The sequence below is a fragment of the Delphinapterus leucas genome, chromosome 10, assembly GCF_059928025.1.
Source record: "Delphinapterus leucas isolate spDelLeu-1000000601 "Yukka" chromosome 10, BTC_Dleu_Yukka2, whole genome shotgun sequence".
Taxonomy (NCBI): Eukaryota; Metazoa; Chordata; class Mammalia; order Artiodactyla; family Monodontidae; genus Delphinapterus; species Delphinapterus leucas.
Genome location: NC_143138.1, coordinates 20,259,128 through 20,284,719, shown reverse-complemented (window position 1 = coordinate 20,284,719; position 25,592 = coordinate 20,259,128). Strand labels below are relative to the sequence as shown.

The window sequence follows — 25,592 nt, the reverse complement described above, 5'->3', positions numbered from 1 at the left end:
ACTGAAATTGAAAATGTGATTAAAAATCTTCCAACAAACAAAAGCCCAGGACCAGATGGCTTCACAGGCAAATTCTATCAAACATTTAGAGAAGAGCTAATACCTATCCTTCTCAAACTCTTCCAAAATATAGCAGGAGGAGGAACACTCCCAAACTCATTCTACAACGCCACCATCACTCTGATACCAAAACCAGACAAAGATGTCACAAAGAAAGAAAACTACAGGCCAATATCACTGATGAACATAGATGCAAAAATCCTCAACAAAATACTAGCAAACAGAATCCAACAGCACATTAAAAGGATCAAGTGGGGTTTATCCGAGGAATGCAAGGATTCTTCAATATACACAAATCAATCAACGTGATACACAATATTAACAAATTGAAGGAGAAAAACAATATGATCATTTCAATAGATGCAGAGAAAGCTTTCGACAAAACTCAACACCCATTTATGATAAAAACCCTCCAGAAAGTAGGCATACAGGGAACTTTCCTCAACATAATAAAGGCCATATATGACAAACCTACAGCCAACATCGTCCTCAATGGTGAAAAACTGAAACCATTTCCACTAAGATCAGGAACAAGACAAGGTTGCCCATTCTCACCACTATTATTCAACATAGTTTTGGAAGTTTTAGCCACAGCAATCAGAGAAGAAAAAGAAAAGGAATCCAAATTGGAAAAGAAGAAGTAAAGCTGTCACTGTCTGCAGATGACATGATACTATCCATAGAGAATCCTAAAGATGCTACCAGAAAACTACTAGAGCTAATCAATGAAGTTGGTAAAGTAGCATGATACAAAATTAATGCACAGAAATCTCTGGCATTCCTATACACTAATGATGGAAAATCTGAAAGTGAAATCAAGAAAACACTCCCATTTACCATTGCAACAAAAAGAATAAAATATCTAGGAAAAAACCTACCTAAGGAGACAAAAGACCTGTATGCAGAAAACTGTAAGACACTGATGAAAGAAATTAAAGATGATACAAACAGATGAAGAAATATACCATGTTCTTGGACTGGAAGAATCAGCATTGTGAAAATGACTATACTACCCAAAGCAATCTACAGATTCAGTGCAATCCCTATCAAACTACCAAATGCATTTTTCACAGAACTAAAACAAAAAATTTCACAGTTTGTATGGAAACACAAATGACCCAAATAGCCAAAGCAATCTTGAGAAAGAAAAACGGAGCTGGAGGAATCTGACTCCCTGACTTCAGACTATACTACAAAGCTACAGTAATCAAGACAGCATGGTACTGGCACAAAAACAGAAATATAGATCAATGGAACAGGATAGAAAGCTCAGAGATAAACCCACGCACATATGGTCACCTTATCTTTGATAAAGGAGGCAGAATATACAGTGGAGAAAAGACAGCCTCTTCAATAAGTGGTGCTGGGAAAACTGGACAGCTACATGTAAAAGAATGAAATTAGAACACTCCCTAACACCATACACAAAAATAAACTCAAAATGCATTAAAGACCTAAATGTAAGGCCAGACACCATCAAACTCTTAGAGGAAAACAACAGGCAGAACACTCTGACATAAATCACAGCAAGATCCTTTTTGACCCACCCCCTAGAGAAACGTAAATAAAAACAAAAATAAACAAATGGGACCTAATGGAACTTAAAAGCTTTTGCACAACAAAGGAAACCATAAACAAGACAAAAAGACAACCCTCAGAATGGGAGAAAATATGTGCAAATGAAGCAACTGACAAAGGATTAATCTCCAAAACATACAAGCAACTCATGCAGCTCAATATCAAAAAAACAACCCAATCCAAAAACGGGCAGAAGACCTAAATAGACATTTCTCCAAAGAATATATACAGATTGCCAACAAACACATGAAAGAATGCTCAACATCATTAATCATTAGAGAAATGCAAATCAAAACTACAATGAGATATCATCTCACACCGGTCAGAATGGCCATCATCAAAAAATCTAGAAACAATAAATGCTGGAGAGGGTGTGGAGAAAAGGGAACCCTCTTGCACTGCTGGTGGGAATGTAAATTGATACAGCCACTATGGAGAACAGTGTGGAGGTTCCTTAAAAAACTACAAATAGAACTACCATACGCCCCAGCAATCCCACTACTGGGCGTAGACCCTGAGAAAACCATAATTCAAAAAGAATCATGTACCAAAATGTTCATTGCAGCTCTATTTACAATAGCCAGGACATGGAAGCAACCTAAGTGTCCATCAACAGATGAATGGATAAAGAAGTTGTGGCACATATATACAATGGAATATTACTCAGCCATAAAAAGGAATGAAACTGAGTTATTTGTAGTGAGGTGGATGGACCTAGAGTCTTGTCATACAGAGTGAAGTAAGTCAGAAAGAGAAAAACAAATACCATGTGCTAACACATATATATGGAATCTAAAAAAAAGAAAGAAAAAGAAAATGGTCAGAAGAACCTAGGGGCAAGATGGGAATAAAGATGCAGACCTACTAGAGAATGGACTTGAGGATACGGGGAGGAGGAAGGGTAAGCTGGGACAAAGTGAGAGAGTGGCACGGACATATATACACTACCAAAATAGCTAGCTAGTGGGAAGCAGCCGCATAGCACAGGTAGATCAGCTCGGTGCTTTGTGACCACCTAGAGGGGTGGGATAGGGAGGGTGGGAGGGAGGGAGATGCAAGAGGGAAGAGATATGGGGACATATGTATACGTATAACTGATTCAACTTTGTTATAAAGCAGAAACTGACACACCATTTTAAAGCAATTATACTCTAATAAAGATGTTAAAAAAAGAAAAAACAAAGTGATCTGCCAAAAACGTAAACTGATTCCACTTTTCTTGCTGACTGATTTTTGTTTTGGAAAATAGTTATTTTTTATAAAAATGGTATATAGGGCTTCCCTGGTGGCGCAGTGGTTGAGAGTCCGCCTGCAGATGCAGGGGAAACAGGTTCGTGCCCCGGTCCGGGAGGATCCCACATGCCGCGGAGCAGCTGGGCCCGTGAGCCATGGCCGCTGAGCCTGCGCGTCTGGAGCCTGTGCGCTCCGCAGCGGGAGAGGCCACAACAGTGAGAGGCCCGCGTACCGCAAAAAAAAAAAAAAAAAAAAAAAAAGGTATCTATAGCCTGTAATAGGTTTACTAACATTATTTTTAAAGGACTTAATAAACTTTTTTTGGTTTTAATTTCCAATATGATAAATACCAAAAGATAAAACCCACTTGAACAATGCAACCATTTTTAAGAATATAAAGAGATCCTGGGACCCAAAACATTGAGACTGGATACTGTAGGCCTACCTACTCCTATCTTATTCTACATACAATTTTCTGTTTTTATTGAAAAATATTTACAAAAAATAAAATATCTTCCCGTTATGTTTCTCAGTGCACTTTTTCATGATCTACACAGGAAACATCTTCCCTAAACGGGAGTATGACATTCCCTCAAATGTAGGAAGAGGGAGAACGGCTCTAAGCAAGAGAAAACTGCCTGTTCCACAAAAAGGAATCAAATCTGAGCTTGAGAACTGGGGGCTTTAGGCTTTAGCCACATCTACAGACATAGCTGAGCCTGCTTCACCATCCACCGTAGACCCAGGCTGTGCACAAAGGCCATATCCATCCAGCACACTTTTTCTTTGCTCAATTCAGTTGGCCAGAACTCTTTGGGGACTCTGCTACAATTCTGGACTCCCTGCCAGGTAAGTGGAAAAATAATCTGAAATGGTATTTTGGGGGCAAGATGCTGGTGGTAAAAAGAGGCAACCATCCTCTCTACAATTCCAGTCGTCCAAATGGCATGAAAGGTACACCTGGAATCTCAGGTTTCTCTCTCTGCATTCCAGAGAGAAAAGATTTCTCAAGCTGAGATTCATTGCGATGGAGCTATCATATCTCCCCACCTAAAATAAGTAGCAGCATCTCCAGGGTTTAGGAGATAGGCCGGGATAGATGACCAGAAAGACTTGTCAGGGGCAGGGGGGTGGGGTGAGAGGCGGGTTGCAATGCTCAGCTTTGTCAGGTATCAGAATCACTTTGCTAGGTCTGCTCTTACAGGGAGAAGGGGAACGGAATGAAGTTTCTTCTCCGGGGCCTGATCACACAAGCCACAGCCCTACATATAGTAAAGTCGACATCTTAAAACCTACAAGTCTCTCAAATAACTTGTAACAGGCTTCAGTGTTTTATTATCACTATCATAAGGTAGATATTGGCAAACTGATTTCCACCAATATATGCATATAAACCCTAGCCATCCCCAATAAAGGAATTGTAAACTCAAAGTCATTTGTTAGGATTTTAGCATAAAGTTCCCTTATAGAAAAATGTTCTAAATGGCAATTAGGCAAAATAGTACTATATTTTATATACAGGGTAGATTATATAGATTTGTGGGCTGGCATAAGAACTTAAGAATTAAATTGTTTCCACAGTTTATAAGTGTAAATCCTGGACTTGAGGTACACTCATGCACCCCCATCCCAAACCAGTCGTAGTGATAAACACACTGGAAACTCTTACTTAAAAGGCAAAATCTAGAGATTCTTAGGCTCTCCTGATTCCCCTTATAAAAAAAAGGATTCTCTGGAGATAATGTACACTTATAAGTACCAACAGACAAGGGCAGCTCTGAAAGCAAAATCAGAAGTGAAAGAAAGGAAAGAAAGAAGCTTACCTGTGGTCAAGATGACTGAAGTCTTGTAAATTCAATTCCCTGGTGTCTTGTGTCAGATAAATTGTATCCACATCCTATTTGAAACATAATTCAGTCATATAAACAGTCCCCGTAGAGGATCAGGGAAGCAAGAGAGATGCAAAGAGAATCAGACAATGACACAGGCAGATTTTTATGTAATCTGAGGAAGGAAGATGTTAAGCAAGCAATGAATGGTGGGGGGAAAAAGAGAGAGAGAGCGAAATAAGCCAGTCAAATACTGGAATATTCTCCAGGTGTGTGTGTGAGAAAGTGTGTGTGTGCGTGCGTACAGATACACTTACCCATTGTACTTCTTCCCTGTATGAAAATCCAAGCCAGTCACAAACACAGGCATACATCTGAGAAAATCCACCTGAATTATACAACAGAAATGTGACAGGTTTTCGACTAAATGTTTTTTAAGTTAAAATTTAAAAGCTTAAATATGGCCGATGTTGACAATGCTGATTATTCTCTCCTTTTGGGAAAACAGCAAAGATTCTCCCCCCTGTTCTACAGTAAGTACATAGCAGGATGCAATATAGCTTAAATATAGGATGTTTGTCCACCAATCTAAAGTCTGTGCGGTGCTAATTACACCTTAAAAGTAATTGTACCTTTACGGTAGCACACTAGGAATAGACTTAGCTTCCTGGCAAAACGGCGGCCATCCAGCCATTTATTTTTTGGTTTTAAAATGCATGCTCACCACAGGGGCCCTGCTCGGCCACAGTCTGGCTGTCCCACAGAGCCTGGAGACTGGCCAGTCGCTCAGATGGCTCCATGCAGACTTTTTTCATGATTCTCCTGTAAGTTCAACAAAAACAACGATACATTTCAAAAATCAAGTTTTCTGAAATGCACTCAGAAATTTATTTTGTGATACACCATTTTTTTTTTTAAACAAACGGGTTTCGGGACTTCCCTGGTGGTCCAGTGATAAAGAATCCGTCTTCCAGTGCAGGGGATGCGGCTTCCATCCCTGGTCAGGGAACTAAGATCCCACATGCCGCGGGGCAACTAAGCCTGCGTGCCGCAACTACTGAGCTCACACACCTCAACTAGAGAGCCCGCGTGCCGCAAACTACAGAGCCCACGTGCTCTGGAACCCACACACCACAACTAGAGAGAAGCCCAGGCACTGCAACAAAAGATCCCGCATGCCTCAGCGAAGATCCCACGTGCCGCAACTAAGACCCGACGCAGCCAAAAAAAAAAAAAAAAAAAGATGGGTATCACTTCAATTTTGGTAAATATAATGCCATTTTTTGAGTACTAGGAGCTGGAGAGCTATAGGAACTTAATAATAAAGCCCTTTATTTAACGCCCATTTGTAAGCTAAAGGTATCTAACAACATAAATATTCTCCATGTTTAGTTCTTGCACAACATTAGATTTTATTAGAATAGTTAGAAAATGGTGTGTTCCACTCAATAAATTATCTCATTTATCTAATAATAATTTATTAGATTATGTGTACACTAAATATAAATTACTAATTTTCAAGGAATTAAAGTACAAACCTCCTCTTCTGTCCTTCCACAGTACAAATAGTACAAATGGGCATTTCATATTGGAAGAGCTGTTCCTTTTACTATCTCTTCCCCTGGACTACAACTCCTAGCGAGCCTGTGCTTTCCAGAGACGGAACACAGTTCAAATCAGTTAGCAAGTAACGTGTAATAGGGAGGGGATAACAGGAATCTAGGAGCTAAGTGGGAACCAGGTCACAGTGAGCCTCAGAGGTTCAAGGAAGGGGTTGGGATTTTATTCTCAGGGCAATGATGAGCCACAGAAAGGCTACACAGGGAGTATAAGATGATCAGATAGCACTGTAAACAAACTGCTACAGGGGTGGGGGATAAGCCTGAGGCAAACTTGGGAAATAAAGAGATAAAATAGCTTGAGAAATTAAAAAGAACTTCCCGGGACCGTTAAGAGCCCAGTGAGAGTGAACATCATGAACTGTTGGTGGCACCAAGCTGAACAGCTGTGTGATATTCTCCTACAGCTCCCAGCAGCCCAAATGTGTGTGAAGAAAGGGCAGTTGGCTTGCTGCAGCGATGCAGGCTTTCCAGGCAGGCGAGCCAGAAAAACAGTGGGGACAGAAGGAGTGGGGGATACTGACAGGGCCCCACTGAAGTGATGGACACCATGGGGCTTGGCGGTCAGGAAAGGAAGGGAAGGCAGGAAGGAGATGGAAACAAGGGGAAAGCCAAGGGATCCATGGCCTGGAGGCCCCCCAGAAGTCCAAGTATGGGTACCGCCAAGGGAGAGAAAGTGAAAGACTAGAGGCTGTGGTTCGAGAGAGATGACTAAATGATGATTTCACCCCAGGAGAAGCCGTTCCAGGAGATGACAAGGTGTAGGGTGTGGCCATCAAGGGTAAAGCGGGGTGGAGGGGTCACGGGCTGTGAGGGCTGCTGGCAGGTCGAAATCACCCAGGACCATGACAGGCCCTGGGTGCAAAGTGGTGAAATAAACATACTAAGTCACACTGAACATCATTTTAATCTTTCTTTAATGATTTAAAGCACTTTGGCTATGTGTATAATGCTTATCCTTATGAATTTCAATCACCTTGTATTGTACTGGAAGAGAATGGTCCCAATTATTTCCACTTTCTGATTGGATGAATATTCCAGATAAAATGTGCCAGAGCCTGACAAGTTGCCTGGCTGGCCTGTCCTACTCCTAGAAAAAAACTTCAAATACATACGCAAGCATTTAAATACAAGCATTCCACTAGCATTGAAAAATACTCCTACTTCTTTATAATTTTTATGACTGAAGCATAAGCAGGTATTACCAATTGATGTCAAATAACAGTGATCCCTTCAAATTCTTGTGTAAATGCATGACATCTACAAATGCAACATGATTTTTCTCTATTTTACCTGAACACACATATGATTAACTCTCATTATTCTAAAAGTGCTTAATTTGGGGACAACTGTGGGTTAAAGAAGATGTTCATCATGAAAGTGATATTACAGAATCTCACAATTCGGAATGGTTCATCGCAGTTCAATACCATCGTTCTGGTATCGCAGTGGCATTATTTTCTGGCTACAAGACAGCGAAGCCGGATATTATGTAAAGAAGGAGCAGAGTGGTTGGAAGCAGATGCATTTCCACAGATTAATTAAGTAAACCTTGGACACACCAAGCTGGATTTATGTCTGACTTCATCCGAGATCACATTTCTCTGCTAAAATTCTTGCTTTATTTCAGCTGAACTGTAGGGCATGTCGTTTCAATAACACACAGGATGAAGTTGAGCTAGTCCAAAACAGACAGAAAATAAGGCAGGAAGCTGGTAGGATTAAGAATAGGAAGGTGGCTGTCTAGGATTATAGGGAGGAATAAACTAATTCTTATGGCAGGTGCAGAAACCAGAGCCTAATTTTACTCCAAAAACAGCACTGGACAGTCCCACTCAGAAGTAGGAGGCAATCATCTGGAGAGGGAAGCGGCCAGTGTAGACATCCACGTGAACAGGGCCCTGCTGTGAGGTGGTTACACCTGGCATTTTCCCTAAACTTCAAACCACCCATCAAAAGTATCAGTCTGAGCTTCTCCAAGTAGCTCCCCTTCTGTAACAGTTTTCATCATTCTTTTTTCAGGAAGGAAAAAAAATTAGGTATCAGGAACTAAAGGAGTATCATGAAACAAGTGCATTTATTTACATAAGAGGTAAAGTCATAAGAACTAAACTTCCAGAAGGCAGCAACTGTTTCTTATGTTTTCTAACACTAGACAGAGACAATGAGGAAAAGAAAAATCTACCCCACATGAGTTCTGCCTGTAGCTAAATAACAGCAAAGAGCCATCTGTGTATGCGCCACAGGGCACCTGCTCACACATACACACACAAAAAGAGCGCGTGTGTGTCAGACACAGACAGACAAAGGAGTTGCTGTCAGAATAAGTGCCCTAAGAGGTAAACCAAAATCCTAGCAAACAGATATGTACATCCTGCCACTCACTAACAGGCGGCACTATACAGCTGAACCAACTACATTTACATTATGTGCATTTAATTTACACAAGACTCAGAAAATAGTTGTATGTGGTAAGAACAGTGAACTCGGTGACAAGCATGCCCGCTCTCTATGCAAATCTCATGCTTAAATTGTTGATGCGGGAAAAAAATCTGCTAATTATTTTAATCCAGGTAAATTAATTGGTGTATCAAAAATTCAATTCCAGTGCTCATCCTATACCATATAGCAGTTGTCGCCAGAAGAGGACACGTTTTATTGACGTAAACCACACCACACAGTGCTACCTACTGCTTTAGAGAAATATAGAAAGTGCCACAGCCTGTAAAGCACCTTTCTGTTGTTTAACCATAAACTTCTATTTTCCCACTTCTCTTCACTTACAATAACCTCACCTTTTCATACTTAACCGGCTTTCGACTTGAAAAGAGGTTTGCAATTCCATTTTTATCATCGTAGTAAAGACGTATTGTCCTAACATACCGACACTAATACCCAGCCAACTTTCAAATTGTCACATACGTGAAAGAATAATCCAATATGATGAAAGCCTAGAAGAAAATCATGTTAGAAGGTTACTGTTCTGTCACCTAAAAAGGTATTATGAGCCACATGTAACAACAAAGAATCAAATTAGAGAAATGCAACCAACTTACATAGAGACATATAATAATAATAAAAAATCATAAACATCAAATAAATTCCCTACGGATGTCACCCATTTCCTTTCCAACAGTGGAGGCTTTCATTCCAGGGCCTCTGGGTAAGAACAGCAACGGGCTATACAGCTTAAGACTTGTGGAGCACTTGTTAAGCAGTCAGCACGAGTTAATTTAATCCTCACAAAACTGCATGAGTATCATTATTCCCATTTTACAGAGGAGGACACTGAGGCATTGAGAAGTGCATTAACTTGCCAAGAGTCTCGCCCCCTAAAGTAACCAGACAATCTGACACCTTCTAGTTCCACCTGGAGGCTCTCTTCCCCCAGGTTCATAAATCAGTGCTACAAGACTGACTCTCCCTTAAGTGTAGCTGTCATTTCATTCTAAAGTTCAAAAGCCTTCACTAGCTCCCTACTGCCTATCCCAGAGGCTTTTATTCAGGGCCTCTCCAGGTGTGCCTTACCTTTGTCTCACAGTGATATCTGCAGGCTCCCAATTCTAACTGCTTTAGGCTGGCTGCAGTCCTCCTAAGGCAAGTTAAGTTACAGCTGCACCTGCCCTCGCCTGTGCCTCCAGCCTCCAACCTCTGCCATTTCCCCCACAGAACTCTCCCTGGAGCTCACCCCCAACAAAAGCCCACCTCTCAAAACAAAGAGGAAAACAGACACAAATCAAACATTATTTTCTTGACATCCCAAGTTACATGGAACTTTCCCTTCTCTGAAATTGGAGGATATTTCACTCTCTTCATGATATTATCTGTGGAACTTTCTTACACTACCTTTAGACAAGAAACTCTTAGATGGCAGGAAACATTTCACTCATCTATGTTCTCTAGTAAACATTTTCTAAATTAGTTCTAACTCGCCCTAATGATTTAATTTAATACGAAAAAAAAAAATCTAGCTTGGTTTTGGAGAACAGCCAGGGTTCTTGGCATTAGAAAAGCTAAAGGCCGTAACACAAAACGGCTTCCTGAAGGGAACTGCCATTACAGGCATCTCTGTGAAACAGATTAAACAACACTTAGGCTACAAATATTTCCCTAGTTTCCTCCCAATATCACTGCCTTAGAGATGAGGCCTCCAGTAATAGTGACTATCACACAGCAAAGATGAGAACGTTGACAAAACAATGCTAATGGTGATCTGATTTTTAAATTTAAATTTTCTTCTTGAACCTTTACATTTTCTCTATATTTTAAAATAAACTTTCCTTATTTAATGAGGGGGGGCGTGGCAGGGAAATGGCACTCTGTGAGGGAAGAGAGGGAGAGAGGGAGAGAGAAACATCCTAACACATACCTGTAGCAGGGAGGTGAAGATTCTAGGTGTAAAAACTTAATTTTAATTAAAATTCTTCATTTTTTTTTCCTACCAGCATTCTCTTGACTATAGTCAAGGGGATTGGTTATAGTTTATAGAGATATATACTATTTTTATATATTTGATTTTGATCATGGATGTTATTTCAAAATTATATTTAAAACCAGAAATTCAGGTCCTGGCAGGTTATCATTTCATTTATAATATATACAGCCAACCTTAGGTTATTCAAGAACGTATTATGTTAACTGAGGCCCTGGCTGTGTTTGTCCTCCTGATTCACCCAGTTTCTGATACCTGCTCATCAGACTTTTCCCCGATGATCAGGCTCTACCTCAGTAAGGAAGGAGGTGAGGGCTAAGGACCCAAGGGCCCCACGACGGGCTCAGGTAATACATTTGATGGGACAAATGACTCAAACAAGGCTTGAGAATTCCAAATACAGTATCATATTCTCCAACTTACTATGAGCAGGTCGTATGACATTACCGGGGACCTGTTTTCTTCTGCGTGTTCTATATTGTTTACGTAAAGGATCTATTTCCCTTCCTGACAGCGCTGACTACTAGGAACGTAGAAGAAAGGGTATGATTACCTCCTCCTTCCACTGTCTCTAGTCACAATAACCAACACCAATAGAATTATACATTTTCCCGGCCAACTTCATGTAATACAATCTAAGGAACTTCACGAGTAAAGGCAGAACATGCAAGTCACAAAATATTAAGAGTTTATTTGGACAAGCTAACTGTGCATGTTGGGTAAGAAAGCAAAATGAAAGTCAAGTATGTTTATTTAAATTCTCTGCCCAGTCATTTTCTAAATTATAATCTATACCGTCTTCCATGTTGGTATATTCATTTGAACTGCCTCTCCTTTCCCTACCCTTTCCTATAAATTCTCTCCATCCTTTCCAGGTAGATCTCCTCTGCACAGCCAGCCTCCACTCTCTCACCGCCCACTTACACCCAATCACTTTTAGCTCAAGAGTCCATGGTTTGAGGGCAGAGCTACCATCTTCTAAGTTCTATACACTCCCAGGGCACCTCTCCCAACAATGTACTAGGCACAGAGGAAGCACAAAATGTATGTGCTCATCCAAAACCTCGGTGACTATCTACTATGTGCCAAGGGCTAGGGACTTAACATTAAGGAAAAAAATTGGCCTTTGCTCAAGCAGCGCCCAGGGTAGAAGGAAGGTCAGGTGTGTCTTGTACCCCTCTTACCTTCCCAAGGATATTGCTGGTTTATTACCAATGTCTCCAGGAACAATCTCTTTCTACTAGATCATTCCCCTTGTTACACTCATATACTTTAATATCTCCCATTCTGAGTACCAAACAGAAGTTCCCTGAAATTCCTCATACCCGTCATAGCTAAACTTCTCTACTTAGTTTTCTACACATACCACATCCACATTCTCACATCTGAGTTCATCCTACAGCCACGGCAGTCTGCCTCTCCCAATCAGAAAACGTGAACTGCTCTGGTCAAGGTCGTCTGTGCCCTCACGGTGCCAGTCCACTGGAAACCTCTCTGCCCTTGGCTTATTCAATGCCCAGTAGCATTCTGCAATCACCCACTCCTTCCTCCAGAAAATTCTCCCAGACTCTGCTTTCCCACTGGAATCCACCAAAAAATCTGGTTTCCTACTAGAGTAATAACCCAGCTCCCTTTGTGGTTCTTCCCCTTTTGCTCGACCTCTAAATGTTGGGACATTTTCTCTTCTAGGTCCACATCTCTCTCCAGGTGATCTTATCAACAGTCATGAATTCAAGACCCTCTTTACACTAATGACTCTCACATTTGCTACATCTCCAGACTTGGACCTCTCTTCCAAGCATATCTAGCTGCCTATCTGATTTCCCCACCTAGATGCCCCAGATTTCAAATTTTGCATGTGTAAAACAAAATGGTTGGTACTTTTTCCCCGAAAAAAACTTGCCCCACCCTACTCTAGGCCCTCTTCACCTCACTGAAAAGTAGTGTCAGTCACTAAGTTATTAAATCAGAAACCTAAGAGCCATCCTTGGTTCTTCCCTTTCCTCACTGCTGTCACCTACCTACCTAATCCATCATCATGTCTTATATCCAAAATAAATCTTAATAAATCTACTGTCGCTCTCATCTTTATCTCTAATAGTATTACCTTTAGCTATCAGCTTTCAAATTAGCTTTGATAATTTCCAAATTAGCTTTCTACTTCTACTCGTTCCCCTTCGCAACCCACTCTATCTAGAAGCAAAAATAATTTCCATAAAATATACAAGGAACCGTGTCTTTCCTTACTTACAATCTTACACTGACTTCCTAGTGGAATTCTACTAAATTCCAAACTCTTTACCAGGAGTCTCTATATAAACTGACCAGGGCCTATGTTTCCAGCCTGATCTTACACCATTTCTCATTTTTCTTTTTTTAGGGGGTTTCTTTCCCGGTGTAAGTAATGCAACTTCCCAATGTAAGTTCCATGTGGTCAGGGACCATATTCACTGTTGGGCCCCAACACTTAGCACTCTGCCTAGCATATAGTAGAAAGTCAATAAATACTCACTGAATGTATAAACGTATAAACAAACAATTATAACACGATGTGAAATGTGGTAGTATAGGCAGTAATCACAAAGTTCTATGGAAACATAAACTCTTGACTGATGAGGAACTCTTCACATGTTTGGGCTATGTCTTTTGGAGTGGGAGTCTGTCAGGATTAGAAGCCTATATAAAAGGCATGAAAATATAAAAGAGGCTGATGTGTTCAACAACAGGCTGGACTATGGGGCAAGATGGCAGTGGTTTTCTATGCCAGGCTACACATTTTGGATTTTATCAGGAAGGATAGCCATTAAAGAACTTAGGCAAGGGGCTTCCCTGGTGGCGCAGTGGTTGAGAGTCCGCCTGCCAATGCAGGGGACACGGGTTCGTGCCCCGGTCCGGGAGGATCCCACATGCCGCGAGGCGGCTGGGCCCGTGAGCCATGGCCGCTGAGCCCGTGCGTCCGGAGCCTGTGCTCCGCAACGGGAGAGGCCACAACAGTGAGAGGCCCGCCTACCGCAAAAAAAAAAAAAAAAAAAAAAACTTAGGCAAGGAATAGAGACTATGTGAATTATGGAAAGATAATTCTGGTGACAGTACGGAAGATCAGTTGGAAGGGCAAGAACTAGAGACAGAGAAACTAGCTAGAAAGATGCTGCACTGGGCAAGTGAGAAGAAACACAAAGGACCAAAGAGCTATTAAGACAGAAGCAAAAGAGCTTGGCAACTAATTAGATGGGCAAGTAAGGAACAAGAAATCAAAGCAGCTCAGCTTTTCACTCCGGAGACTATGTAAATGAAGAAGCCACTCACTGAGACAGAATATCCAATACGGGGAGGTTTTAGGGGAAACAGTAAAAAGTTCCGTTTGGGACATACGAAGTGTGAGGTGCGTGGGGACATCCTTGTGGAGATGCCTGATAAGCAGCTGGGGGACAGAAATGAAAATCAGGGTGAGGTGGAGGGTCATGGATTTAGAAACCTCTCTAGAGGTAACTGCCTCTCTAGAAATGGAGCTGCTTATTTAAGACTTGTGGTTTAATATTTGCTGCCTAAACATTTTAACAAGAAGTTAAATGGAAGATAAAAGAGAAAGCACTTTTCGTACACAACTTTCTCCAGGAAAAAAAAATGGGAGAATCCAAACCAAAAATAAAACCGATCATCTCCCCCCCACGACAAATCCCTAGAGTATTAAACAAAGTTGCCTTTTAAAGAAAACAGAGATTCTAACTATCACTCTGAGGGTCTTATAAGCCCTTGCTGAATAAGGCTGTACTTAATAATTTTCTTATTCCATCGGTGTTGATTTGGAATGAAAGGAAAGACACTCTGGAAGGAACCCTGTGTCCAAAGTCACATTACTCAAGTGCAGTTTCAGGAAAATGGGTTCTATAATTACTGCTATCTCATGATTACCCCGGACAGTTCTCTGGAGGCTCTAAGGATGATATGGAAAGCATTCCTGAGACTGTTTTGCTCTGGGTACTTTCCCATTGCCATGCCTCACCTCATCCCAACACCCGTCCCGGCCCTCGCGTCCCCTCCACACACACAAGACCAGAGACAGCCGGCCTTTCAGACACCTCAGAATGGAGATGGAGCCCCGGCTCCCCCCTCCACTCCGCTGGGACGGGGCTGGGACCACTTAGCTCCCCGGCAACCAGCTACCTGGATCCTCAGAGCAGCACAAGGCGACTTCAGCTGCAGGAAGGAGGAAGCCCTTTCTGAACAGCCAGAAAGCACGGGGCCAGCCCCTCCACTGTGGTGTGTGGAGGGAGGGAAGGGACCAGGGAAGAGCTGTGAGAAGGACCAAGCAGGTCTCCTGAAGCCGAAGAGACTGAAGGGAAGCTCCTATCCCCCAGGAGCCACTTTCCGCTCACCAAAAAGCTTTGAAAGACACGAAGGCCGGGTTTTCCTGCTGCTTTGCCTCCTAATTTACAGGCAGCAGCAGTGTAGGGTGTCGTTCCATGAAGGACAACAGTCTCCCGAATTCTCCTCCGGCCCCCACCAACCAAGGCACACAGCTACCCATCTCTGTGCTCTATGGGAGGTTTCATGGCCTCCTCAGCAGGGATTTCCTGCGATCTGTGTATCATCTCCTTCCATCAGGAAGGTATTCTGAATATGCGCTATTATTTTAGGGAGCTTTCTGACATAAGGATCTCTCTGCCTTTCCACCTCAGCCAATTTAACTCCCCCTTTCCAACAAGCTACACATTCCCTATGTTCAAACTCTGTTACCCAAGCACAGAATCCTGGTTTAAAATGCTTGACAAAAAAAAAAAATACGAGGACATGTACAGACAAAATGTACTCATATCCTTAATGTGTATTCCAGAAACGTGAGAGGAAAATGAAAGAGGCTAATTTTGATGTTCAGTTTTGGCTTTTTAAGTTTCCTCTTACTGAACAGAAAAAAATTAGGAAAATGAAGCACTCTCACTCTTCATTAATACTCACTGCCTTCATCTCAAAGCATGCAGCTCCTGGCACTCGGCTAAGAGCTGTGAGTAAAATTCACACTAGGGTAAATCTCAGGCTACAATAAAAAGGCTTCTGTTTTAGTCTTAGGAGTGGAGGTCAGAGGATTGCCAAATCCCTTCATCACTCCAGCTCTTTAAAGAGCAGCCATATAACACAGGCAGAACACTCTATGACATAGGTCACAGCAAGATCCTTTTTGACCCACCTCCTAGAGAAATGGAAATAAAAACAAAAATAAACAAATGGGACCTAATGAAACTTCAAAGCTTTTGCACAGCAAAGGAAACCATAAACAAGACAAAAAGACAACCCTCAGAATGGGAGAAAATATTTGCAAATGAAGCAACTGACAAAGGATTAATCTCCAAAATTTACAAGCAGCTCATGCAGCTCAATAACAAAAAAACAAACAACCCAATCCAAAAATGGGCAGAAGACCTGAATGGACATTTCTCCAGAGAAGATATACAGATTGCCAACAAACACATGAAAGAATGCTCAACATCATTAATCATTAGAGAAATGCAAATCAAAACTACAATGAGATATCATCTCACACCGGTCAGAATGGCCATCATCAGAAAATCTAGAAACAATAAATGCTGGAGAGGGTGTGGAGAAAAGGGAACCCTCTTGCACTGCTGGTGGGAATGTGAATTGGTACAGCCACTATGGAGAACAGTATGGAGGTTCCTTAAAAAACTACAAATAGAACTACCATATGACCCAGCAATCCCACTACTGGGCATATACCCTGAGAAAACCATAATTCAAAAAGAGTCATGTACCAAAATGTACATTACAGTTCTATTTACAATAGCCAGGAGATGGAAGCAACCTAAGTGTCCATCATCGGATGAATGGATAAAGAAGATGTGGCACATATATAAAATGGAATATTACTCAGACATAAAATGAAACGAAATTGAGTTATTTGTAGTGAGGTGGATGGACCTAGAGTCTGTCATACAGAGTGAAGTAAGTCAGAAAGAGAAAGACAAATACCGTATGCTAACACATATACATGGAATCTAAGAGAAAAAAAAAATGTCATGAAGAACCTAGGGGTAAGACGGGAATAAAGACACAGACCTACTTGAGAATGGACTTGAGGATATGGGGAGGGGGAAGGGTAAGCTGTGTCAAAGTGAGAGAGTGGCATGGACATATATACACTACCAGACGTAAAATAGCTAGCTAGTGGGAAGCAGCCGCATAGCACAGGGAGATCAGCTCGGTGCTTTGTGACCACCTAGAGGGGTGGGATAGGGAGGGTGGGAGGGAGGGAGACGCAAGAGGGAAGAGATATGGGGACATATGTATATGTATAACTGATTCACTTTGTTATAAAGCAGAAACTAACACACCATTGTAAAGCAATTATACTCCAATAAAGATGTTTTAAAAAATTGAATAAAAAAATAAAAAAAATTAAAAGCAGCCATACAGAAAATCTCAGACATAAAACACAAAGGTTTGAGAGAGGGTTGTAACATGTAATGTTTAAGAGAAGAAGAAAGTATGAGAGAGGAACCAAGTGAAGGGGCAAGAGGAAGGCTGTTTTCATTTTGAGGGAGAGACCAGGTCTCTGCTCTCCTCACCCTCCCGCGGGAGAACTCACAATGGGGAGAAGCCAGGAAAGATCTTCCGCAGGCTGGTGCCGATGTGCGCCAGCACCTCACTCACGTCCTCAGGTGATGCCATCTTCAGGGAGATGCTGCACTTCTCAGTTTCCACAACCATCTGCAACAACCAGGTTGGATACTGCTTAATAATGAATCCAATTCCTTCGATTTTTTTATTTTAAATAATGTAAACTATATACGGCAGTCCCCCCTTAGCCGTGGGGAAACATTCTAAGACCCCCAATGGAAGCCTGAAACCTCGGATAGCACCGAACCCTATATATGCTGTTTTTTCCTATACATACAGGCCTGTGATAGAGTTTAATTTATAAATTAGGCATACTAAGAGATTAACAACAATTAACTAATAATAAAATAGAACAATTATAACAATACACTATAATAAAATTTATGTGAATGTGGTCTCTCTCAAAACATCTTACTGTATAAATTTAATGCCTTTTCCATATTTTGTAATTGAAGTATTGATGTACATATTATATAAGTAACAGGTATACAAGATAGTGATTCACAATTTTTCAAGTTTATACTCCATTTATAATTATAAAAATATTGGCTATATTCCTTCCTGTGTTGTACAATATATTATTGTAGCTTATTTTCTACCTAATAGTTGTACCTCTTAATCCCCCGCTCATATATTGCCCCTTCCCCTTCCCTCTCCCCACTGGTAACCACTAGTTTGTTCTCTATATCTGAGTCTTTCTTTTTTGTTATATTTGCTAGTTTGTTGTATTTTTGAGATTGCACATATAAGTGATATCACACAGTATTTGTCTTTCTCTGTCTGATTTATTTCACTTAGCATGATGCCCTCCAAGTCCAACCATGCTGCTGCAAAAGGCAAAATTTCATTCTTTTTATGGCTGAGTAGTATTCCTCTGTGTGTGTGTGTGTGTGTGTGTGTGTGTGTGTACACAAACCACATCTTCTTTATCCATTCATCTGTTGGTGAATACTTAGGCTGCTTCCATATCTTGGCTATTGTAAACAGTGCTGCTATGAACACTGGGGTACATGTGTCTTTTCAAATTAGTGTTTTTGGGTTTTTAGGATATATACCCAGGACTGAAACTGCTGATCATAAGGTAGTTATATTTTTAGTTTTTTTGAGAAACCTCCATACTGTTTTCTACAGGGGCTGCACCAATTTACATTCCCACCAATCACGTACACGGGTTCTCTCTTTTCTCCACATCCTTGCCAGTATTTGTTATTTGTGTTCTTTTTGATGACAGCCATTCTGTCAGGTATGAGGTGTATCTCATTGTTTTGATTTGCATTTCCCTGATGATTAACGATGTTTTGCATCTTTTCATGTGCCTTTTTGCCATCTGCATTTCCTCTTTGGAAAAATGTCTATTCACATCTTATGCCCAGTTTTTAATCAGGTTGTTTGTTTTTTTTTTTTTTTTTGCGGTACGCGGGCCTCTCACTGTTGCGGTCCCGTTGCGGAGCACAGGCTCCGGACGCGCAGGCTCAGCGGCCATGGCTCACGGGCCCAGCCGCTCCGCGGCATGTGGGATCCTCCCGGACCGGGGCACGAACCCGTGTCCCCTGCATCGACAGGCGGACACTCAACCACTGCGCCACCAGGGAAGCCCAGGTTGTTTGTTTTTTTGATGTTGAGTTGTATGAGCTGTTTATATATGTTGGATATTAACTCCTTATTGGTCATATCATTTGCAAATATTTTCTCCCATTCAGTAGGTTGTCTTTTCACTTTGTTGATGATTTCCTTTAATACCTTTTTCATCTTAATTAAGCAGTATCACACTCTGTGGTCATAACTTCGGCAGTTTGAGGTGCGACAGCAAAACTCGCACAAATTTCTTTTCCTCCTTCACAATTTCACAGATAGAAGATTCGTTCTTGCCATAGATCTTAGCATCCTCAGCATACAAATTTTTTTCTTTCCTTATTAATCAAGAACTTTCACCTTTTCTCTTAAAGGGAGCACTTTATGGCTTCTCTTTGGCACTTCCAAATTGCCCATGTCATGACTCTTGTGCTTTGGGGCCATTATTAAGTAAAATAAGGGTTATTTCAACACAAGCACTGAAATACCACAACAGCAGATCTGATAACCTAGCTGGCTACTAAATGACTAACGGGTGGGAAACGCTGGATGAAGAGATGATTCAAGTCCTGGGTGGGAAGGGGCAGGACAGCGTAAGATTTCATCATGCTACTCAGAACAGCATGAAATTTAAGATTTTTGAATTGTTTATTTCTGGATTTTTCCATTTTCCAACCATAGTTGACCACAGGTAACTGAAACCACAGAATGTGAAACTGCGGACAAGGGGGAACTTCTGTACTCACGCTGATAGATACTAATACAATACCAGCTTCTTAAGAAGCACTTCCTTAAAATAATGCTCTTAACCTTAAGACTGAGGGTAGAGGGTGGTTAGTTTGTCAGAAATGTCCAGAAACTGAAGCAAGTTTCTAAGGGCCAAACTGCAGATTCAAACAGACCCCCACCCCCACCCCCACCCCCGGTGATGGAAACTGAATAGCCACATTCGCAGGTGAGTTCTCCTTTTACCAAGATTTCATCTTGACTTACAAAGTCTGTCATATCCCTAGCATCCAGTGTAAGTAAGAATATCTCCTTCAGTGAGCACCGGAGGATAACCCAGTAGTCACTTTTTTGTAAAATGTGTTTTAAAAACAAGACACATCATGAGATATTTAAGTAAAATGGTAAAACCTTTTGCCTGATAACAAAAGAAAACTCAAGTGCTTATAAAAGCTTCAACTTTTCTAAGAAGACAGGATACTTGGAAAGGATTATACAAAGGGAACAAAGTAATAAAGTTCATGCTAGGCAGAGGCTCATTCCTATAGTAACTACTGGAGATGTCCAAAAATGCTGAACTGAGGTCATATAGCTAGTCTTACAAATAAGTATAAAACAACCTGATAAAAAGGGCAGGTCACAAAAGGGAAGACAGGTTGATTATAAACACGTTCCAAATAAAAAGAACTGACTTCAATCACTCTTTTTTAAAAAAAAAATACTATTTATTATCTTGGATCTCAAAAATATTCATGTACAATTCTATCCTTTTGATGATCACTGCATCCAAATATCCTTATACATTTACCTCCTGCTGTTACTTAATTTGTACAAAAATATCATGGGGAAACACTACCCTTAATGTGCGGCTAGCCAACTGGATTGACAAAGAAGCTTTTAGATTTGCTTTAGGTTGTCCTACGATTAGCTGAATTATACAAAAATAATCTGTCTTTCAGAGTGTTTATGTTAAAAGAAAAAGCAATCCAATCTATTTGTCAAAATGATGAGATCAAAGAAAAAGACTTCAGTGATTTGAGTCCTTAAAATGTTACTTCTTCGTAAGTACCCCTAGGGGAATCTGTTAACAGGTATTTAATACATACCACCTTTGTACCAGTTAGTTGGCTCCCTATATAAAAAACATTTTTTAATCCTAATTCTCAGCCCATTCATTCCTCAAGGAATTAATGGCACTGCCTTTGAAATTCTCTAGACAAAAGATTGCCCCGGTCTTGTAGAAGCTGGTCCAAGAGATATTTACCCCCCAAAAGGCAGCAAGCATTATTGTACTTGGAGGTATTTACTGATATGACACTTCAGTGAGGTGTCTTAAGTAAGACTAAAACTGCTTTATGAAATTAGGCTCAGATATTTTATATGCACCTATCTGGGCAAATGTATGTTTTAAAAAGCCAGATACTTCGGGATGCAGCCACCTTATCTATGTTCCACACCCCACCCCCTACCTTCCCACCACAGGTAATTATATTTTTCAATATAAGGTACTTCTTCTTTCTTCACATCTAGTGCATCTATTCAGTTCACAGTTTGGGTACGAGTAATCAGTAATTAGCTTATTCTAATTCCACTTAATCTTAACATCTAATCATCCTTAATTGCACAGGATTGAATAGAATGACACGGAAGAAGAAAAGGTGACAGGTGGGAAGAAATGAGACCTTTAAATTCAACTTCACATAAAAGCGTTCATCCAGCCCTGCATAATATGTCACCACCTTTGCATAATGTAAAGAATTACAACAAAGTGATAGAGGTGAGACCAACACAGTAGATCATTTCATCAGGAAAAAGAACTCCCTCTCAAATATCTCTTTCCCTCCTATTTCAGCTGGGGAAAAATAGAATGTTTGAAAAAATTTTTGCTTAGACACCTAGCAGAACATAATTCATGACAACCAATACACATTTAAAATAATAGCGATGTAAGCCCTAGTATCCTATTTAAGACTCAAGTTTCCAAGCCCACTCTGCCTCTTGTTTTAAGGTAGAACCACCTGACTAACCTTTAAGTTTTGCGTTTTTTTTGGCGGGGGGGTGGGGGGCTGCGTTGGGTCTTCGTTGCTGCGCACCGGCTTTCTCTAGTTACGGCAAGCGGGACCTACTCTTTGTTGCGGTGCGTGGGCTTCTAATTGCGGTGGCTTCTCTTGTTGCAGAGCATGGGCTCTAGGCCCGCGGGCTTCAGTAGCTGCAGCACGCAGTCTCAGTAGTTGCAGCATGGGGGCCCTAGAGTGCGGGGGCTTCAGTAGTTGAGGTGTGTGGGCTCAGTAGTTGTGGCTCACGGGCTCTAGAGCGCAGGCTCGGTAGTTGTGGCGCATGGGCTTAGTTGCCCCACTGCATGTGGGATCTTCCCGGACCAGGGATCGAACCACTATCCCCTGCATTGGCAGGTAGATTCTTAACAACTGCGCCACCAGGGAAGTCCAAGAAAAGCACTTTTTACCAAACCCCAGCCAACAGATCTGTAAAGTGTTTTTCTTTCTTCTAACAAAAACAGCCAGGGGTGGTTTACCAAAATCATTCTATGACGTAGCAAATAATTAACTTATAATTAAAAAAAAATTTTTAGCAGGTACTTCAGTTGTACAAAAAAAGGTCCCAAAATTCTATAACTATAAAACTATACAACTGTTGGTCTCTATTTATTGACTGTGACAGCAAGAGAACTTGAACACCAGAAAGTGTGATGGCAAGGAGACTTGTAAAGTAAGATGAAGGTCTCCCCCATTTTCACAAGAAAGAGGAAAAGAGCAACAGTAAAATCACACTTCACAAACCCAATAACACATTCACTCACTCTCGCTCATATACCATGAATTGTGTGTACCCCCTGGCATTTTACTGGAATTTACAAACTGTAATTAAAGGATAAAAATAGCAATGACAGAGAAGTTAATAAACCCCAGAGAACATTAGAAAAAAAATGTTCTAATCAAGGCTAGACTGCAAGTGCCACAGGCAGACACGATCATCCTTATGATTTCACATCAGAAAAAATCAAAACCAGAGACATCAAGGGTCCTGAGGTTACACAGGTTATTCATTCTCAACCTCTGGGACACAACAGAACCAAATGCCCACCCCAGACAAATCGAAGCCTAACTGTCATGAGTGTGTGTGTGTGTGTGTGTGTGTGGCAGCGGGGTGGGGTGGAGCTGCTGGATGTATCAGTATCTTTTTGATTTTTTATTCAATTTTTAAAGGTTATACTCCATTTATAGTTATTAAAAATATTGGCTATATTTCCCATGTAGTACAATACATCCTTGTAGCCTGTCTTAAACCCAACAGCTGAGGTATGAGTATTTTTTAAAAGCACCATAGGCAATTTTGAAACATCAAATTTTGAATACCACTAAGTGACTCGTATTCCAAGTGTCTGGATTGCTAGCTCCTCTGTGAAGTAGTACCACTGTTTCACTATATAGTAATTTCATTCCCAAGGTCCGTACCATGGGACAAAGTCAAACTGAGGTCATGTTGTAGAGCTATTTTTGTGGTACTTACAACCACAGAACAGCTCCATGGGACTAAGGTGGATTGCTTTACACCCAGTTCCTCTGAATGCTGGACATATTGAATGGACAGGACCACAAGTGTGGTAAGAGCAGTTCCAGCAGCCACATGGGAAAATTAGTCTTGCTATATCAACATCCTTTCTCATAATTAAATACCACAGTCTAATCATATTCTGAATATAACCTTGGCACTGGCATTTCAATAGCGCCCTTCTATTCCCATCCCAACCCCGAAATCATAAACATAAACATTCCTGAATTAGGACCATCAAGAAGGCCCTGGTTATGTCATCATTCATGAGTTGTCACTCACTGCTGCATATGTTTGCCCATTTGGGCAAATATATGGTAATGTAATTTTTCTTCCAAACGCCAGTTCTTGGAGAATGATAAACATAGGATAAAACATTGCTCTAAGATGGACTATGGAAAAGTTCCAAGGATTTGTATGTAATCTCAATCAACATAAAGTGATGATTTTGACAATTTCTTTTACGAATGCTATCAGCAAACTACACTCTCTCTCTCTCTCTCTCTCTCTCACACACACACACACACACACACATTTTCTTTAGAGTTTTAAAAACAAAAAGAACATAAGTAGAAGGAAGGAAATAAAAAGATCAGAGTAAGAATCACTGAAATAGAAAACAATCGATGAAATCAATAGAAAAAACTAATGCAACTGAAAAGAAAGTTCTTTGAGAAGATCAAAAGAATTGATAAACCTCTAGCCAGACTGACATGGAAAAGAAAACAGAGAAGAACCAAATTATCAATATCAGGAATGATATTCTACAGATATTTAAAGGATAACAAGTGGATACTATGAACAACTTTATACCAATAAATATGACAGAGATGAAATGTATAAATTTCTTAGGAGACACAAACTACCAAAGCTCACTCAAGAAAAAAAATATGAATGTACCCATATCTATTAAAGAAACTGAATTTGTAGTTAAAAACCTTCCCTAAGAGAGAACTCCAGGCCCAGATGAGTTCACTGGAAATTCAACCAAACATTTAAAGAAGAATTAACACCAAGACTACATAGAATTTTCTAAAAACAATTGAAGAGGGGGGACTAATTCCCAAGTCATTCCATGATACCATGATTGCTCTAATACAGAAAGCAGATTAAAACATTTTAAAAGACAGAGGGCGAGAATTACAGCCAATAAGTCTCATTAACGTAGTTGCAAAGTTCCTTCACGAAATTTTAAAAGATGAAATCCAACAATATATAAAATGAGCAATACATCAGAACCAAGTGGGGTTAATCTCAGGAATGAAAGGTTGATTTAATATTTGAAAAATCAATAAAATTTACCATATTAACAAAAGAAAAAAAAAGAAAAGCACACAATAATCGTATAAAACAATAATTCCTAATACAAACTTTCAGCAAACTAGGAATAAAAGAGAACTTCCTCAACCAGATAAAGGGCATCTATGAAAACCAACAGCTAAAATCACACTTAATGGAAAAAGAATGATGCTTTCTCTCAAAGATAGACGTAAATCAAGAGTATCTGTTCTGGGCTTCCTTGGTGGCGCAGTGGTTGAGAGTCCGCCTGCCAATGCAGGGGACACAGGTTCGTGCCCCGGTCCGGAAAGATCCCACATGCCACGGAGCGGCTAGGCCCGTGAGCCATGGCCACTGAGCCTGCGCGTCCGGAGCCTGTGCTCTGCAACGGGAGAGGCCACAGCAGTGAGAGGCCCGCGTACCGCAAAAAAAATTTTAAAAGAAAGATGTCAATTCGCCCCAAACTGATTTATAGATTTAATATAATCCCAATGAAAATCTCAGCAGGCCTTTTTGTAGAAACTGAGCTGAGTCTAAAATTCATATGGAATTGCAAAGAACCTAGAATCACTAAAACAACTTTGAAAAAGAACAAAGTTAGAGGACTCACACTATCTGATTTCGAGTCTTACTATAACAGCCTCAGTAATCAAGACAGTGTGAGAGCAGCACAGGGATAGACAAATAGACCAAAGGGACAGGATTAAAGGGACCAGAGTCCAGAGATAGACCAACATTTATGTGAACAATTGATCTTCAACAAAAGTGAAAGCCAGTTCACTGGGGAAATGACAGTCTTTCAAACAAATGGTACTTGAACAAGTAAAAATACTATACATAATGGGGAAAAAAAAAACTGATCCACATATTGCTTTATACACAAAAATTACCTCAAAATGGATCATAGACCTAAATGTATAACTCAGAGCTATAAAACTCCTAGAAGACATAGAACATCTGTGACCTTAGGTTAATCAAGGATTTATTCAATATGATACCAGCATGATCCATAAAAGAAAATACTGATAAATTGAACTTCATCAAAATTTAAAACTTCCACTC

The 25,592-nt window shown here is 40.6% G+C and overlaps 1 protein-coding gene across 4 annotated transcripts in view; it reads right to left on the bottom strand.

Annotated features, from left to right (window-relative positions):
- CARMIL1 (capping protein regulator and myosin 1 linker 1) overlaps positions 1-25,592 on the bottom strand; it is a 319,604-nt gene that overhangs the window by 166,433 nt on the left and 127,579 nt on the right. For 3 of the 4 annotated variants that reach the window (XM_022562315.3, XM_089918429.1, XM_089918431.1), the window contains exons 5-8: positions 17,353-17,474; positions 5,425-5,522; positions 5,018-5,088; positions 4,695-4,768 (exon numbers count right to left, since the gene is read on the bottom strand). In XM_022562315.3, coding sequence (XP_022418023.1) covers positions 4,695-4,768; positions 5,018-5,088; positions 5,425-5,522; positions 17,353-17,474 — 365 coding nt within the window. Of the gene's footprint in view, positions 1-4,694; positions 4,769-5,017; positions 5,089-5,424; positions 5,523-9,114; positions 16,284-17,352; positions 17,475-25,592 lie in introns of those variants that run through there. The other variant, XM_089918430.1, reaches the window with a different exon arrangement.